The 18514-nt window shown below is 43.5% G+C and overlaps 1 protein-coding gene across 1 annotated transcript in view; it reads right to left on the bottom strand.

The window, feature by feature from the left end:
• The window catches only part of GSS (glutathione synthetase), a 28261-nt gene extending 15162 nt beyond the window's left edge, over positions 1 to 13099 (bottom strand). Inside the window, exons 1-2 of the mRNA XM_069077537.1 lie at positions 12949 to 13099; positions 7580 to 7716 (exon numbers count right to left, since the gene is read on the bottom strand). Of these exons, the coding sequence (XP_068933638.1) occupies positions 7580 to 7708 (129 nt within the window). The 5' untranslated portion in view covers positions 7709 to 7716; positions 12949 to 13099. The remainder of the gene's footprint in view (positions 1 to 7579; positions 7717 to 12948) is intronic.
• Positions 13100 to 18514: the final 5415 nt, after the last annotated feature.

Below are 18514 nucleotides of genomic sequence, written 5' to 3' on the forward strand. Positions count from 1 at the left end.
TAACAAGACGTAGGCACCAGCATCAGCTGTAGGCAAATTCCTAGCACCTCCCCACCTCTTGTTCCTCATTACCAGTGACAGGTTCTCACCATAGAAGCTGGTGAGTAAGCCCTTTTCCTGGCCCCCAACACACAAATATCCATGATTCTCATTTTTCAGGGGCAAAGAGTAATGAGAAGACACAAACTCTCATTCCATCCACCCGTCATTCCAACTTCCTTACTGGTCTTGGGCACACCAGACATCTCTCTGGTCGACTACCCAGGTTCCCAAGTGTGGCTTGCTCCACATCTCCTCATCCCACCTCCAGTCTTTGCTGGCCACTACCAGTCTGTTTGTTCGGGTACTTGACTAGGCCCCCTGATTTCCAGACTCCACTTCATTGGCTCAGTCTGTTTCCCTGGCTTCTCAACTTTGGGCTTGTTCCAGGGCCATGCTCCCGCTCTCCTGACTTGGCCCTTTATACACCATTCCCTTCCCTCTCCCCTTCCCCCAACTTTCACTGAGTATCCCCTAGAAAAAGGAGCCCTGATCACTAAGGCCGTGTTCAAGGCTTAGCAACACCTAAACAGGACTCAAATAGTCAGGGAACGTAAGAATGGATCACCCCAATCTCACATATCTATAAACAACCATAAGCTAAGTCAAAAGCAAATATTTGGTCTCTAGCCTACATATGATCAAATTTATAAAGTCTATACCTGTCTAGGCATAATAATCAGAGGGGTGAGGTACTCTCACATAAAACCGAATACTGGAAGTCATCATGCTGTAACTCCTCCCCGCCTCCTGGAACCCAACAGCAAACCACACATAAGCCATGCTTACTGCCCTGCATGCTGCCCAGTGAGGAAGTTTCCATTTCATCAAGAGCCTCTAAGTTATTTCACACTTCTCGTGGCCTTGAGTCTGTTGGCCACTAACTAAATCGGCACATACAAACCCTGTGCCCCAGCAAAGGATCCATTCAGTCAGGAAAATGGAAGTCTCTGAGAGTTCCTAACCATCCCCTGTCAACTGCAGGTCATATTATCTCTCAGCTTCTTAATTCACCTTCTCCCATCTCACACCTATGACATAATTTTCTTCCTAGAGGACATTTTCAGAAGAAGGACCCATTTTTCCCTCTTTCTCTGGTCCTCCCAGAGCCACCAAGGCAGCCCACCCATTCTTCAAGAATGATCTGTCTTGTTTTCAGATGAAGAAATGAAAGCTATCTATAGTCACATGAAAGAATGCTCTAAATCACTATTGATTAGATAAATGCAAATCAAAACAACTGTGAGGTACCACATCACACCTATCAGATTGGCTAACATGACAAAACAGGAAAATGATAAATGTTGGAGATGTGGGAAAACTGGAGAACTAATGCATTATTGGTGGAGTTGTGAACTGATCCAACCATTCTTTAGAACAATTTGGAACTATGCCCAAAGGGCTATAAAACTGGACATACTTTTTGACCCAGCAATATCACTTTTAGGTCTGTATCCCAAAGAGATCATAAAAATGGGAAAAGGACCCACATGTACAAAAATATTTATAGCAGTTCTTTTTGTGGTGGCCAAGAACTGGAAATTAAGGGGATGCCCATCAACTGGGGAATGGCTGAACAAGTTGTGGTATATGAATGTAATGGAATACTGATGTTTTATAAGAAATGACAAGCAAGCAGACTTCAGAAAAACCTGGAAAGACATACATGAACTGATGCTGAGTAGAGTGAGCAGAACCAGAAGAACATTATACACAGTAACAGCAACATTATATGATGATTAACTTTAATAGACTTAGCTTTTCTCAGCAATGTAAGAATCTAAGACAACTCCAAAAGACTCATGATGGAAAATGCTATCCACATCCAGAAAAAGAACTATGGAGCCTGAATGCAGATTGAAGCATACTATTTGCTCTCTCTCTTTTTTTCTTTCTTGTGGTCTCTCCCATTGGTTCTAATTCTTCTTTACAACATGACTAATGTGAAAATATGTTTAGGGGGGTGGAGCCAAGATGGCGGGAGTAGAAGCAGGACCTCCCCACTGCTCCCGCTTCCACCTTCCCCAATCCATGTAAAAAGGGGACTCTAAACAAACTTTGGAGCTGCAGAACCCACAAAATGACACAGAGAAGCTAACCTCCTGCTGAGGACAGCCCGGCAAGCCGGGCAGGAATTGGCCAGCACAGTGCTCTGGGAGCCAGAGCAGAGCCCAGCCACAAGCCGAGGCTTTACCCCCATGGCAGGTCTGACCAGCTGCTACTGGGCCCGAGGGACTCCAGATAGGCAGCAGCTGTGGCCGTTTCCAGAATTATCAACACATAGATGCAAAGGACAAAGTGAGAGGTCAGTGCAGTCTGGACTTTGGGACCAGTAAGTGGGAGTGTGAGGCTTTTGCCCCCGGGGCGAGAAGCCGCTAAGATGGCGGCACAGCCAGCCAGTGCCACGTGGTGGCTTCAGCTCCTGGCCTGCAGAGTGTAGGGGGACCAAGTACCAGTCTGAGGGGTAATCGTTCTTGCTTTAATCTGCTTGGATCTGGATTGCAGTCTAGGGTGGAGGTCCTGGGGTGTATGTCCAGCTTGCCAGAGCATGTGGAGGCTTCAGAGAGGGCACCCATCTAATACCTCCGGCAACTGAGAAAACCCCAGCGTTAAAGCTCCCCTGTCTGGTGGCAGAGTCCTACTGTGGCAAAAAGCCCAAGGGTCAAGTGACTGAGGGGCGATGTGACCAGGCAAAGGAAACAAAGCAGATAGAAGATTGCAACATTAGACTCCTATTTTGGGGACAAAAAGGAGCAAAGCATGAAACAGGAGGAAGACAGTGAAGTCAGAACTCCTGCACCAAAAGCTTCAAAGGAAAATAGAGCTGGTTACAGGCCATAGAGGACCTTAAGAAGCAGATAAGAGAAGTGGAGGAAAAATTGGGAAGAGAAATGAGAACAATGCAAGAAAATTATGAAATGAGAGTCAACAGCCTGACTGAGGAAAATAACACTTTAAAAAACAGACTGACTCAAATGGCAAAAGAGGCTCAAAAAGGCAATGAGGAGAAGAATGCCTTAAAAAGTCGAATTTGCCAGATGGAAAAAGAATCTCAAAAGCTCAATGAGGAGAATCATTGCTTCAGAATTAGACTGGAGCAAATGGAAGCTAATGACTTTATGAGAAATCAAGATGCTGTTAAACAGATCCAAACAAATGAAAGAATAGAAGGCAATGTGAAATATCTCATGGGAAAAACCACTGACCTGGAAAATAGATCCAGGAGAGATAATTTAAAAATTATTGGACTACCTGAAAGCCATGATCAAGAAAGAACCTAGAAATCATCCTCCAGGAAGTTCTCAAAGAAAACTGCCCTGATGTTTTAGAACCAGAGGGCAAAATAGAGGTTGAAAGAATCCACCAATCATCTCCTGAAAAAGATCCCAAAAAGAAAACTCCTAGGAATATTATAGCCAGGTTCTGGAATTCCCAGATTAAGGAGAGAATATTACAAGCATCCAGGAAGAAACAATTTGAATATTGTGGAAACACAATCAGAATAACCCAGGATCTGACAGCTTCTACACTGAGGGATCAAAGGGCTTGGAGTATGATATTCCAGAGGTCAAAGGAGCTGGGATTAAAACCAAGAGTCACCTACCCAGCAAAACTGAGTATCATGTTTCAGGGGAAAATATGGTCATTCAGTGGAATAGAGGACTTTCAAGCATTCTTGCTGAAAAAACCAGAGTTGAACAGAAAATTTGACATTCAGATACAAGAAGCAAGAGAAGCATGAGAAGGTAAACAGGGAAAAGAAATCATAAGGAACTTATCAAAGTTGAACTATTAACATTCCTACATGGAAAAACAATAATTGTAACTGATGAAACTTTTCTCAGTAGTTGAAGGGAATAGAAATATATATATGAGGGTATATGGGCATATGAATACATATGTGAATGTGTATATATACTTACAGGTATACATAGATAGAGGGCACAGGACCAATTTAACAGGAAGGGATGATACTTAAAAGGTGAAATTAAGAGGTGAGAGAGGAATATAATGAGAGGAGATGGGGAGAGACAGAATGGGGTAAACTATGTCATACAGAAGAGGAAAGGGAAAATGGTTACAATGGAGGGGAAGAACAGGAGGGCAAAAGGGAATGGGTCAACCTTATTCCCATTTAATTTAGCTTGGGGAGGGAATGAAATACACACTAAATAGGGTATCTTACCCTCTAGGAGAGTAGGGGTGGGGGAAGGGGATGAGAGGGGGGATGATGGAAGGAAGGGCAGGCGGGGGGGGGAGGGAAGTTGGAAGCACCCACTTTTGAAAAGGGACGGGATCAAAGAAGAGAAAAGAGCAAGTGGGAGGTGGGATAGGAGGGAGGGAAATATAGTCAGTCTTTTACAATATACCTACTATGTTATTGTTTTGCATTAGCCACACATGTACATCCTATACTGAACTGCTTATCTTCCCAGTAAGGGTGGGTGACAAGGGAGGAAGGGAATGAATCTGGAATTCAAAGTTTTAAAATCAAATATTAAAATATATATTATATATATATATGTATACTATTATTAATACTATTTTATATGTAATTGGGAAATAAGATATACAGGCACTGGGGCAGAGAGATCCACTGGAAAAGTCGAAAGGGGTATGGGAGAAGATATGGGAGAGAGCAGATTGGAGGAGGGGATATCCTGTGGGACTGCTATTTTGGGGCGGTGGGTAGGGGAAAAACGGGGAGAAAATTTGTAACTCAAAATCTGGTGGAAATGAATGATGTAAATCAGAAGTTAATAAAGCATTTGAAAACACACACACAAAAAATATGTTTAATATGAATGTATATGTATAGCTTATATCAGATTTGTCTTGGGGAGAGGGGAGGGAAGGAAGGGGGAGAAAATTTAGAATTCAAAATCTTACAGAAGTGAATGTTGAAACTAAAAATAAATTTTTAAAAAGATATAAAAAATAAAATAAAAAAGAATGACCTGCCTCCACAGCCTCCCAAGCTCCTTAGCTAGGACTACTACTCCCAGATCATCTCCCACCTCTGAGACTCCCTGTTCTATCCTGTCAATACAAGGAGAGTTCACTTCCACTTACCTTCTTCAAGCTGATAGAAAGACTAACAATACCAATCAACCTTTCAAGCAGTACCTGATGCTACAGAACAACCAGGTCACCTTGTTGCCTGGATTTTGTTATAACCCTAACCAGTCATATGGCTTTGACCTCTTGTACTTCCCAGATTCCAACCCCTTCCCCACATTGAAATAATTTCCTGAAGGAACCAGAGATGACCCAAATCAATCTAAAAGTTCCCTCCAATGGGACTATAAATATTATTCTTTTTCTCCAGAGAGTGTATCCAGGTAAGATGCCAGCTATGGCTTTTTACTTATAACTTCTGAAATATCTGCCTCCTCACCAAAAATAGAGGACCTCTAGAGGGGACCCCTGCCTATATCATAGGTGATAAATCAAATGACCTCTTGCTTTCAATGACCTACCTCATGTCCAATCCAACCCTGTTTTCTACCAGTATCTGCTCAGGCAAGTCTGGCTTGACCCAATTCTCCACGCTATGGCTCCCAAGATGCCCCTCCAGTATTAAATGAATAAGAATAAGACCTGGGCCACTAGGGTCTCCTCCTGCTGCCATGATTTAATTCAATAAATATTTATGAAGCAACTGTCTATAAGGTAATGTGTTACCTGTCTACCACAGTGACCTGGAAAGGCTATCTGGAAGGCTGTACGTAAGAACTGGTATTTGTACTTATAGGCTTCCAAAGGCTTTCCACAGCTACTACCCAGCCAAATGCTGATTTCCAACTTCCTGGGAAATATCCTACTCTAAGGGGAGGAGGAATAAGGATTTATATACTGTGTACTATGCGCCACGTGCTTTTTTACAAATATTATCTCATTCAATCCTAAACAACTCTATGAGCAGGTGCTAGTATCACTCCCATTTTAGGGTTGAGGAAACTGAGGCAGAGGTTAAGGGACTTGCCCAGAATCACAGTCAGCAAGTTTCTGAGGCTGAGTTTGAACTTGGGTCTTCCTGATTCCATGCCCAGTGCTCTCTTTCCCACTATCTTGCTAGCTATCCTAAAAGGGAAGATGGTGTTCTAGAGGATCCTCATTGGCTCTTTGTTCAAAGAGCCCTGTCGGTACGTAATTCACCTCTGACATTTGTTGCTCAAACTTCCTGGGCTCTTCTTTTTTTTTTTTCTGATTCTATAGATTGTGATTCCACTCATATCTACATGGGCTTTTTGACCCTATGTTCTGTCTGCTTCCCAAGCTGGTCAATTTCCAGTTTATATCATAATTATGCTGCTGTCCATCACTCTGCTTCAGGCCCTGCCCTGCCTTTCACCCTATTCTTGGTAGACATCACCAACACCAGTGCTTGTGGTTTTCTGATAGCTCCTTCCTATTCTTGGTGTCCATGAGAATAAGCTCTTCTCAGTCAGGCCACTGCTGGCCCTGGCTGGCCCTGTGGAGACAAAGAGTCTTATACAGCCAATTAACCTTCTGTGGGCTATTTCCCAATTTCAGGCCATGATGCTGAGCCTCTCCCCAAGGCCCTCTTGTGCTCCAGGAGGAGGAGCATCTCTGAGGAGGATCTCACTGTTAGAGCTTCAGAAGAGAAACATAAACCTGGGACATCGAGTTAGAACTGAGAATGGGTAAAAGAATCAATGTTCAGGTTAGGTTCTCAAGCCAATCTAGAAAAGCCCATATTTAATCCATTATTAGTTGACAGTAATATCATGTCTATGCAAAAATACAGTCCTATTTCCAAACAATAAGTTTATAAATATCTTCTGAAGAAGTATACTCACAACTTAGGACAATCTATATTAGGAAACTGGTAAGAACTGATAAGGCTTTAGTGCATAATTCAAAAAGTGGAAGGAGTTTAGCATTAGAATGAATGTACATTAGCTGTTATTTGAGGGTAAGGAATTTGGCATTACTCTTCAAACAATATTAAGCGGAAGTATTTTATGAGGGAAAAGCTTTTAAGCATTACAGGTTTACAGGGTAGCTTCAGAATCTAGCTCTGGAATAAATACTGATTTATGAGAATTCCACAGTCCTTTCCCATCTTTAAAATTTTACCTGGAACTCACTGTTCCCAAATGTGTCCTGTCAGGTCCCAACAACATCCAACAGGATCATGACCTACAACTCCTGCACTCCCACAGATAGGTGCTATTGCTGATGATACTATCTCTCTGGATAAATGGATATGCTGGCATGCAGAAGCATACACACACCCCCTATCCCTCTGTCAGTTAACTTGCCACAGGAACAATTACAGGATGTCAGTGGCCTTTATCGATAGATTAGTGTCTGCTGACTGACTGGAGGAATGGAATCTCAGGAAGGAAAAAGTCTTAGTCCTATCTTGGCTTGTAGCTCAGAGAAGCTCCAGGCCTTGCAGTTGGATCAATGATACTACCAGCTTCCAGTGGCTGCCCCATCAGCAAAGCAGCCAACATTGTGACTCCAGGCCACCACCCTCCTCCCCCAGACCAGACTAGGTGCAGCTTACATCAGAGGAGGTAGGGTCCTGCTTGGTTCTCATCAGCACTCCCTCCATCAAGGCCTTGTCCACGGCCTGCTGGGACAGCTCTTCCAGTTGCTGTTCATTCTGCAGAATGCTTTCCCAGCTGGCTGCCATCACCCCAGCTAGGACAAGCAAGAGACAAAGTTACAGAGGTGACTAAGCTACCCCAAACAAGCCTACAGAAGGGCTTTTGTATTAACTCATCTTCTGCAGAGACAGTGGGATGTGCTTAAACAGCATTAGATTGGGAGTGGGTGAGAGTCCCTGGTTTTACTACCAGTGTGACATGAGGCAAACCATCCTCCCTTTGTCTCTGCCTCAGCTCCACAATGAGCAAACAGGGTGAGCCACAGGAGCTGCAAGGTCCACTTCAGCTCCAAGGCCATGATACCCAGAGTTGTTTAAGCTTTCTAAATTTGAACTCCTGCTTAGAACGGGCAGATGGTAGAGTACTGACTGACCGTCTCAGGTCTGTTATTTTACTGGCTCATTCACTCACCGGACACATCTAGTCGGTTGTCAGATCTTGTCATTTTTACCTCTACAATATCTCTCAAATATATAGGACAGCTAGGGGCTCGGTGGATAGAGTGCCATTCCTGGAGATGGGAAGACTCAAATATGGCCTCAGACACTTCCTAGCTGTGTGACTCTAGGCTAGTCATGTAACCCTGTTGCCTCAGTTTCCTCATCTGTAAAATGAGCTGGAGAAGGAAATGGCAAACCGCTCCAGTATCTTTGCCAAGAAAACCCCAAATGAGGCCATAGAGAGTCGGACTTATCACCCTCCCGCCCCGCCCCCCCCACTCTTTCTCTCCATTTAGCCACAACCTTAGTTCAGAAATTCATTACCTCTTACCTGGATCATTATAATAGTCTCCTACTGTGTATCCCTGCTCTGTCTTTCCCTATTTTAATCCATCTTCCATTTAGCTGCCTAAGTGATTTTCTTAAAGCTCAGGTCTGACCATGCTATCACACACATACAATACTGCCCCCCACTCCAGTGGTTCCCTGTGAGATCAAATATCAAAAAATCCTCTTTGGGACATTTAAAGCCCTTACAAATTGGTCCCTTTCTGACTTTCCAGTCTTCTGATACTTGACTATCTTCCATCCATTCTGCAATCCAAATGTACTGTCCTACTTGCTGTACCTCACACAAGACATCCCTCCTCTGAGCTATTGCCCTGGCATGCCCTCCCTCCTCACCTCTGCCTCCTGATTTACCTGATTTCAGCTCAGAGGCCCGTCCCTGTCCATTTGTCCCCCAAACATCCAATCCCTCCCATCTGGGATTATCTTCCATTTACACTATAGTTATCTTGTAGGCACACAATTATTTTGCATGTTGTCTCCTGTAGTAGACTGTGAGCACCTTGGAGCAGAGGCCCATATTTTTGCCTCTCTTTATATCTTCAGTACTTAGTACAATGCCTGATACATAACATTTCAAAATACTTGTTGACTGACTGACTGTGTGACCTTGGGCACACTACCTAACCTCTATTGGCCTCTTTTCTCAATTTCATCTATAAAGTTATGATTTATAATTAATAATGCATTTACCTATATTTCAGTTATAATGCTATCATACATTATCTTATTTGGATTGCACAAAATTATCTCTCAGATCCTAACCAACTTCTATGATTCTTAATATTTACATAGGAGTAAACAACTTAAAGCACCCAAATACAACAGAAAAACGGGACACAATCTTAGTACCCTATCTTTTCAAAATATTGTTGACCCTGGTATTTTGTTGATAAGTTGTGTCCAACTCTCAGTGATCCCTTGCAGGGTTTTCCTGGCAAAAATACTAGAGTAGTTTGCCATTTCCTTCTCCAGCTCATCTTACAGATGGGGAAATTGAGGCAAACAGGGTTGAGAGACTTTTCCAGGGTTATACAGTCAGTGTCTGAGGTCAGATTTGAACTCAGGTCCTCCTGACAACAGGGCTGGTGCCTTATTCACTGAGCCATCTAGTTGCCCATGATCCCTGGCACAGAACATGAGATTTACAGCTGGAAAGGCTAATCTAGTCCAAACCTCTCATTTTACTGGTGAGGAACCTGAGACCCAGATGGATTTTGTGTCTTTACCAAAGCCATGCATTTATTGAACTAACAAAGCCAGGATTCAAAACCAGGTCCTCAGACTTAAAATCCAGTGTTTCTTCCATGATATTCCAGTGACTTTTCATACTTTCATATATATTACCTCATATGATTGTGAGGTATCGTTATCCCCATTTTACAGATGAGGGATGAAGTACCTCACCAACATGGTAGAGTGCATTGGTGGCAGAGTTGAGATGAAGACTCAAGTCTCTTGACTCAGGTGCTCAACTGCTCCATGCTCCTACCTGCCGACCCCCACCCACCTCAGCTCTATCCATCTACCCGCCAGGAGGTCATAAGAGAAGGGAGATCTGGCTTCTTGGCTGTTTTTCTGTTAGAAAAAAAGTTCTAACACCCTAACTACGGCATTTCTCTGCCAGCCACTGCATTGTTAACTCATTAGAGGAACCAGGAGGCAGACTTTCTCCAATCCTGCCCTGAGGCAGATGGATGGGCACCATGCCCAGGCCTGCTTCATAGCAAAGTCAGACATGTTCTGGGCCATACCTCTCTGGTAACAGTTCTTTATTAGCTAACAGTTCTTAGACCAGGGTTGTGCAGATAGAACTGTTGGTATATTTGTGCCTCCTTGCGTTTTCAAGAAAAAATTGGGTTTTTCCTATTAAGTGGACAGGGGCTGGGGCCTTAAACTGTACCAAATATACTTTCATTCAGAACAATATGCAAATGATCTGATTTAGTAGTTTTAGAAAACACATAGTTTAATTGGAACTAAACAGTGTAATCTTGTTCAAGGACTATCCAGATGATCCAGGCAGATGGTTTTAGAAAATGAAGACCTTTGAAGACACAGGTGTGTAGGGACTGGATCTATTATTTCGTTAGCATAGTGAACTCCAAAGGGAAAAAATTCCTTTTTTTCGTGAAGGAGTAGGTGTGGAGGAGGGAGGGAAGGAGTAGGAGAGATAGAGATAGAAAATAGAGGGAGGAAAAGATATAGAGGGAAGAGAAGAGAGGAGAAAGAGAAAAGGAAAAGAACATAAAGAATGAAAAGAGAAGAGAAAGAGGAAAGAAAAAATGAAAACAAAGAGAAAGGAGAGAAAAGAAAGAAAAGAATAAAAAAAGATTATTAATGGGGTGGGAGTTTTTAAGTACTTTGGAAAGAAAAATAACTACTGTAGAATACTAGAAATTCAGGTTTAACAAATGAGTATGTATCTTTCTGGCTCCCTTAGGGTTTGGTCTCCCAATTAATAATAAACCATAAGGTCCACAAAGCATTGTCTATCTACTCCACCCCACCCTCTCAAAAAATCTGTAAGGCAGATATCACAAGTTATCACTTGAATTTTACAGTGGTGAAGTAATCTGAAGATAGTCACAAAAGCCACTGTCACTGTTCATTCAACAAATGCCAAGGGCCAGATGAGAGGTAGCTCAGTACAGGAGCCTTCCTGGAAGCCAGGTAGAGCTGGGTTCCATTTCCATCCTTCACAGCCTATCACTAACCCACCTTTCCAGTCTTGTACATTACTCTGCTTCATAACCTCTTCAATCCAGTGAAACTGAATTTCTATCTGTTCCTCAAAAGACATGCCATCTTCTCATCTCTGAGCCTTGCCTGGAATGCAATTCCTCATTTCTAACTCCAGAATCCCTAGTTTTCTTCAAAGATTTGCTCAAATGCCTTCTCCTGCATGAGGTCTTTATGAGAATTACCTTCTATTTATTCTGTCATATACAGACAGAATTTCTATTGAATATTTCTATTGAATGTAAGCCCCTTAAGGGGAGGGACTTTTTTGGTCTTTATGAGGGGAAGAGACAGTCTTGAGAAGTAGGATAGAGAACTGGCCTCACATGCTGGTTTTCAGGGCCTCGGACAAATCTAACATTTTAAGTTACAGATGAGCTGCAGTGTTGCCATTAGGGATGGAGCTTCCGCTCTGGGAATTCCCTGTAGAGATGAAATCACAGTTCTAGACCCTCCACTCTCCCTACCTACTTAAAAAAAAAAGTGCCAGACACTCTGGATAGCAAAGACAAAAATGGAACAAATAAATAATTTCAGGAGGGGGGAAGGGAAACTACCAACTGAACATGCCTATTGTCCAAACAATGACTTGCAGTTAGATGAATAGATCTGAACTTAGGCTTCCTGACTCTAGGACCAGGGATAATAGCATCACATTTCTATTGGGTTTTAAGGCTTAAAATGTTTTTTCCCTCTCACAACACCACTGCGCAGGAATAAAAGGATTATCCTTCAAATTTCTAACAGCACCTTGCTCTCTGCCTTTATCCTACAACAACTCTTATGTTTTAACATATTTATTTTGATCACATACCTCATCTTCTGTCCTTACCCTCTCCTCTACCTCCAACCCTCCCATCAGCTCCTCAAGAACAAGAACGACGTGGTACTGGCATCCCCAGAAAAGAGCCCAGAGGAGTGAACCAAGCGCCGGCTTGTTACTGGAGCACAGAGTGCGCAGCTGAAAGGCGCCTCACACAACACTGCCTAGGCCGACCTGTCACAGATTAGAAAGCTAGGGGCCCACCGTAGGAAAGCAGTGATTTGTCCATGGTCACACAGAAAAGACAGGATCTGAACTCAGATCGTGATTCCAAACCCTGAGTTCTTCCCTGGGAGTCTAAGAGCGCTGAGAAGATGCTGGTTAGCTCAGCGGATGGGGTCAGCCGGAGAGAGGGATAGAGGAAGAGGTTGGGGAATGGTGGATGGAGGGGAAGCAGTGTGGGAGAGTGGAAGGGGGGAGAAGTGGAAAGGGGGGAAAGAGGAGGGAAAAGGGAGAGAAAAAAGGGAGAGGATGGAAAGAAGGGGGGTGGGCAAAGGAGGAGGAAGTGGGAGGAGAGGGGAAAGGAGGGAAAGAAGGGAAGGGAGAAGGGGGGAAAAGGCGGGGGGAGGGGAGGGACAAGGCGGGGGCGGCCCGGGAAAAGGGGCGTGGGGAAAAGGGGCGTGGATCTCCTCGGGTTCAGGGCCCCGCAGCCGCCTCGGGGGACCTTTGGTCAGAGGCTCCAGCCCGATGCATTCTCTCGGCCCAGGAGTTTCTTCCTTCACTCATTAGGGCCTCGAGCCAACTCCGCCTAGGAGGGCGAACCCATAGACCCATCGCCGTAGAACCCAACCCTCCCTACCCTGTCCCCTCCTCCCCGGGTCCAGCCCGGGTTACAGCCCTTCCCTGCTCTCTAGAAGAAGTCTCCTGGAGCGTGTCCCTCGCAGGCCACCGTCCCAGGCGTCCCCTCACTTACCCGAGCGCTCGCACAGACCAGGCTGCTGCAACTTGGCTTCAAGCGCCGCTCCGGGTGGGAGGCCCCCTAGCCCCGGAAGGGAGGGGAGGAACGGGGAAGGGGGCGGGGCACGGCGGAGGAGGGGCCTTGAAGCCTGCGGCTGCGCATTGGATGCAGCCAGGGAGAGAAGAAGAGGTTGGGGGTAAAGGTTAGTTGTAGAAGAGGTGAACGGTGGCGGGGAAGAGACGTGCTGAGGCAGAGCAGTAGGGGCTAGCTGGCTCGAGGACCGCAGGAGAGCTGGGTTTTCTGGAAGCGTGGGCGCGCCCGCGCGCCAGCTTTCCCCGGGCTCGGCTTCCCGCGCTACTCTGGATCCCGACGATGACGTCATGAATTCCTGAGGAGGAATTTGACCCGGAGGCACGATGCGGTGCTCCTAGGGCAAGGGTTCAAATTCCGCCCCAGTCTCTTACTAGCAGTATGACCTTGGACAAGTCGCTTCAGTTTCTTCCTCTGTGAAATGATAGGGTTGGAGCTCCTTTCCTAGGGGAGCAGTGGGAAAGACCTCGGTCCCACCTTACCGCGGTGCCAGCTGATAAAGTCTGGGCTTAAAGAGTTTTCTGAAGTCATTAAATAGGTGTTCCGTAAAGCCTTCCCTGATCAAGTGCACAAAGTCAGAGCTGGAGGGGACTTCAAGCCACCAGGTCCTGGTCTTCACCCTTCCCACCCACCGTATGCAGGAGGTCCAGAGAGAGCTTGCAAGGTCGCACAGGGAGTTATTGGCAGAACATATTAACTTCCCCTTCTCCCCCCCCCCTTTCCTCAAACTATGGAACCATTTTCCATATACAGGATCGTACATTTAGAGTTGGAAGGGCTCTTAGAAATAATGTAACTCCTCAATTTTACAGATGAGGAAACTAAGACCCAAGAGGTATGGTTTTGACAGTGTTAGTTAATGGCAAGGCTGGGCTTGGCAGCTGGGGCCCCTGACTCCAAATGCGATATTCTTTCCATTGCCCTTGTTGCCTCTGTTTATATGGCATCTTATTACATATTCTCTTACATTCTAATTGTTAACAAATATGTTGTATATTCTATCGACCTTTAGAAAAGGTTTGGTTAAAGGAGACAAACAAATAGTAGTATAAAATTACATTATTTATTCGTTATTCCCTTAAGGCTAGCAATATTTGTACAAGGAGCCAAGAGCCAAGTCCTGAGTAATGAACAGATGAATCAGAAGAGTTTTTATACGTTTTAAAACCATCCCATTTCAGGATGACCATGTCACAAAACTTTATGACTTCTGTTTGTTACCATCTATATGTGAGAGGGTTGTAGATGCAAATTGACAACAAATGTAGCAGGGTCCATTTACATTTTATGGTCTCAGAATGTAGTAAGTCCCACGATAAGGGGGATTCTCACCTCTGGTCTTTGAAGTTGCTGACACAGGGAAAGCAGTTTGTTTGATTAATTCAGACTTTGGCCAAAATATGCTATTGTGATAGTAATGGCATTTAAAGATTCCCCTGTATTGGCTTGGTTTTTCAAATTGATTGTGTTAAAACCCAGAGCTTGTTAATCCCACCTGTGGGATGGACTTGACTTGAAAAGAGAGACACGAACTGGGAGGAGCTGGTGATGTAGATTTGGAGAGACAAGAGAGAGGCAGAAGAACTTTTTGGAAGCAGCACCTTGTGGAGGCAGAGAGAGAGAGAGAGGCAGAGAGAGAGACTGAGAAGGATTGCTGAGGGCTACTTTGAATTGCCCTGGACTTTTGAGACCTGCCCCCTGAGCTGCCAAGGACTGAGGAGACATGGCTGTTTTGCTGGTACTTTGTCTGTCTGTTTTGATGTTGTTTTGCCAGATTTGTCCACTGGTGAAAGACAGTCCTTTTGTTGAAGAAGTCCTGGAACCTGGCTTTTGGTTAAGAAGCCCTAAGACTGTCCTGCAGACAGAGAGTGAATACTATCCACTGGTGAAGGACAGTGCTGTTGTTGCAGGGGTCTGGAGACTGTCCTGCAGACAGAGTGAATACTGTCCACTGGTGAAGGACAGTGCTGTTGTTGCAGGGGTCTGGGAACCTTTCTGTTGGTTCAGAAGCCCTGAAGAAGGATTTTCTTGTTGTATGTTTACAGAAATCCTGGGAGAGGGTTTTGCTAACGTTTTCAGGGGTTCTAGGACTGTTCTACAGACAGAGGATGAATTAATGAAGGGACTGGCAATGTATCTTGTGGCCTTGCTAAGCCTTGTCTCCCCAGGAACTAAGGTTGCTGAGAACTTGCCTCCTGTCAAGATGAAGCAAAGACCTCCATTTGGGTATTAAGTATTGTGCTTAAAATTGATGTAACTCTGGGGTAGATTCAATTGTGGTCCAGGGGTGGGGAACTTTTGACTTTTTTGTGTTCTGTGGTTGAACAAATGAATGTAGTTTACTTATGTTTGGAAACTAATCTCCATTTGAGAAAAGGGGTTTTGTGGTGGACTAAATGAAGGTATAGCCTAGGGGTGGAGTAGTATTTAGAACAGGGACTTTGTAATTGATTGAATGATTGGAAGGTCCTGGGGTGGGGTAGTACTTGGAGATTATTTAATCACACTTAGTAAATGCTGTATTTTGAATGATGTCATGTTTTGATCTTCTCTGTTCTGGGTTTGTTACTGAATAAAATGGAGAGCACCTATGCTGGTATTCTGAACCTTGGGAAGTTGCCTTTGCTTGGCATTACAGCTATTTAATGATTATCAATTCTCTACTAGACTTCGAGTCTCACTTGGACAGTGACCAGGTAATCTTTGCATCTCCCAGCTCCCATCACAGCCTTGCAAAAAAAGGTAGTATGTCACTAAATGTTGAATAAATGATTGAGATGAAGTGGAAAAGAAAGGATGGGGGGAAGGTTTGAAATGAAAGTAGTTTTGGGGGCCCAGACTGACTTTGCATGAAATCCCCAAGTTGTAGTTTGGAGCTTCTAAAAAAAGACTCAGACTTTACTTTAAATCACACAAAAATTAGCTGATATTAAAGGAGGAAGCTTATAGTCACACTTGCCATTTTATATTGCAAGTAGGTGTGTTGCTTGCAAGGCATGTTTTAGTAGATTATTCTATTTTACAACTTCATTGATCAAGTGTTTATTTGGTGCCTCCTCTGTGCTAAGTGCTGTGGCATGCCAGAGAAGGTAAAAGTCTTGGAACTGGCCCAATGGGGGTATATAATCCAAAAATAGTAAGTGTGGCTCATAGCTTACATTTTTACAATTCTTCAAATACGTAATGTGTTTGTTGAGGTACAGTGTTTCCACAGAGACTGCCAGTACCAAGACATGTTGCAGTTGGCTTTGGTGTCAGCATGACCCAAATTCATTTCACTACAGATGTTATTCTAGATATCAGGGATAGTATGAGTAGCTTGAAGAAGAGAAGAAAAAGAAATGGTGGCCAAGGCTTCCACCCAGTTATGCCTGCTGTCTCCCCTTCCCCAGTTTATCAGTGTTAGATTTTTGATGAGTGGCTTCCTGTGGCATTATTAGCCTTGAGGTATTTAAGAAACACTTCTTTCTGAGGCTGGTGTTGCAGAGATGCCCCTTGTCTTGAGCACTAAGTAGCTTCCAGAAATTGGGAACCACTGGGACCATGGAATCAAGGATTGTGCTGTCCCATGCAGCCTTGACCAACAGAGTCATCAAAAGCCTTTGTAGCACTTTCTAATCCCAGTGTACATGGCGTGCATCTTGGGAAATGGGAAATTTATTAAAAGACTTGACACTTTGAGACTGTCTTTTTCTTAGCTTAAGAATGTGCTATAAGAAATGAAAAACCTGAAAAAAATTACTTGAATTGATGCAAAGTGAAATATACTGTGTACAATGGAACAACAATGCTGTAAGATGATTAGCTGTGAATGACTTAGCTATTTTCAGCAATATAATGATCTAAGACACTCCTGAAGGACTTATGATGAAAAATCCTATCCATCCCCACACAAAGAACTGATGGTGTCTGAATATAGATTGAAGCATACTCTTTTTTATTTTTCTTGGAGTTTTTTTTGGCTCTATGTTTTCTTTCACAACATAGCTCATATAGAAATGTTTTGCATGACTACATGTGTATAACCTATATCAAATTGCTTGCCTTCTTGACAGGGGTGGAAAGGGTGGGGGTGGGGAGGGAGGGAGAGAATTTGAAACTCAAAGTTTTTTTTAAAAATGTTAAAAATTGTTCTTTAAAAAATTGCTTGTACATGTAAATGAGGAAAAATAAAATACTTAAAAAAAAAGAAAAAAATGGGACTAGAATGACCAGCTATCTATGTAGTCTGAAAAGGAGTGGTGGAAATGGCAAGTTCCTGGGTTACCGTATCCAGGGATATGGTTGTCTGATGTTTCTTGCCATTACCATGCTTTTACATATCTAATTGAACTATTTAACAGTGGTTTTAAAGTCGAAGTGATTTGTGAACAACCAGCAGGATCTAGGAGGAAATGGGGATTTTTTCAGTGAAATGGGAGCATATGAGTCCTGGAGAAAAACAGAACCTTCATTCATGCTCACCTTTCTCCATTCGTTTTTTTGTGGGAGGAAAGTGGGACTGTCTTTTTAAATTATTTTTTTTCCCTCTACTTGAATTTGTTCAAGTCATTTTCCTATAAAGTGACAAGCCCATGCATAACCACTGTAGAAAGACTGAAATAACTCAGACAATGCACTTTGAGGTCATTCCAATCCCTTGGCTGGATTTTTACCTTCCATGATTGTGCATAAAAGGCAAACTCTAATAGCGTGAACACCATAGTACAAAGTGGTATTTGCATATTCCCCAAGTGTGTTCCTTCCATGTGCTTATTACCTGTGGGAGTGGTAGCCAGAACAACTATTTTTCTTGCAGTGTCATTAAATGTCTTTGAACTAATTTCGTCCTCTGGCACACAGCAAAGGGGCACTGGTATGAGTTATGGTTTTGAGAGGGTGGGGCTCCATCAGATACCTTGACCTCAGAGTAAACATGTCTGGAGGATCCTTTTGTAAGCTGGGAGGTGTCCCCAGGTGCTATGTAATTATTGGGGGAAAGCAACAAAAAAGTACAAAGTACAGGTAGTGTAAATTACAAAGGTGTGTTCAATATCTTTCAAACCAGATACTCATCTGTTAGTCTCCCCCAACCATATTACAACTTTTCCCTCCCCTCCTCCACCTGCCCAAACTGAGGGGGGCACCCCCAGCAAGGGAGACAGAGGAGCAAGTCACCCATGATGGGTCAATCTTGTCAGGGAAACAATGGGTAAATAGTTCAGATGTTGGTCATTCTAGCACGGGTTTCTTTTTTTTCTTTAGCATTTTATTTTTCCCCATTTACATATAAGAACAATTTTTAACATTCATTTTTTTAAAACTGAGTTCCAAATTCTCTCCCTTCCTCCCTCCTCCCCCCCTTTCGAGAAGGCAAGCAATTTGATATAGGTTTTACACATGTAGTCATGCAAAATATTTCTATATTAGTCATGTTGTGAAAGAAAACATAGAGCCAAAAAAGCCTCCAAGAAAAATAAAGTAAAAAAATTATGCTTCAATCTATATTCAG

This window comes from Petaurus breviceps, unplaced genomic scaffold, assembly GCF_028583685.1.
Source record: "Petaurus breviceps papuanus isolate PSGF00001 unplaced genomic scaffold, PetGlider_PUasm1.0 90994, whole genome shotgun sequence".
NCBI lineage: Eukaryota > Metazoa > Chordata > Mammalia > Diprotodontia > Petauridae > Petaurus > Petaurus breviceps.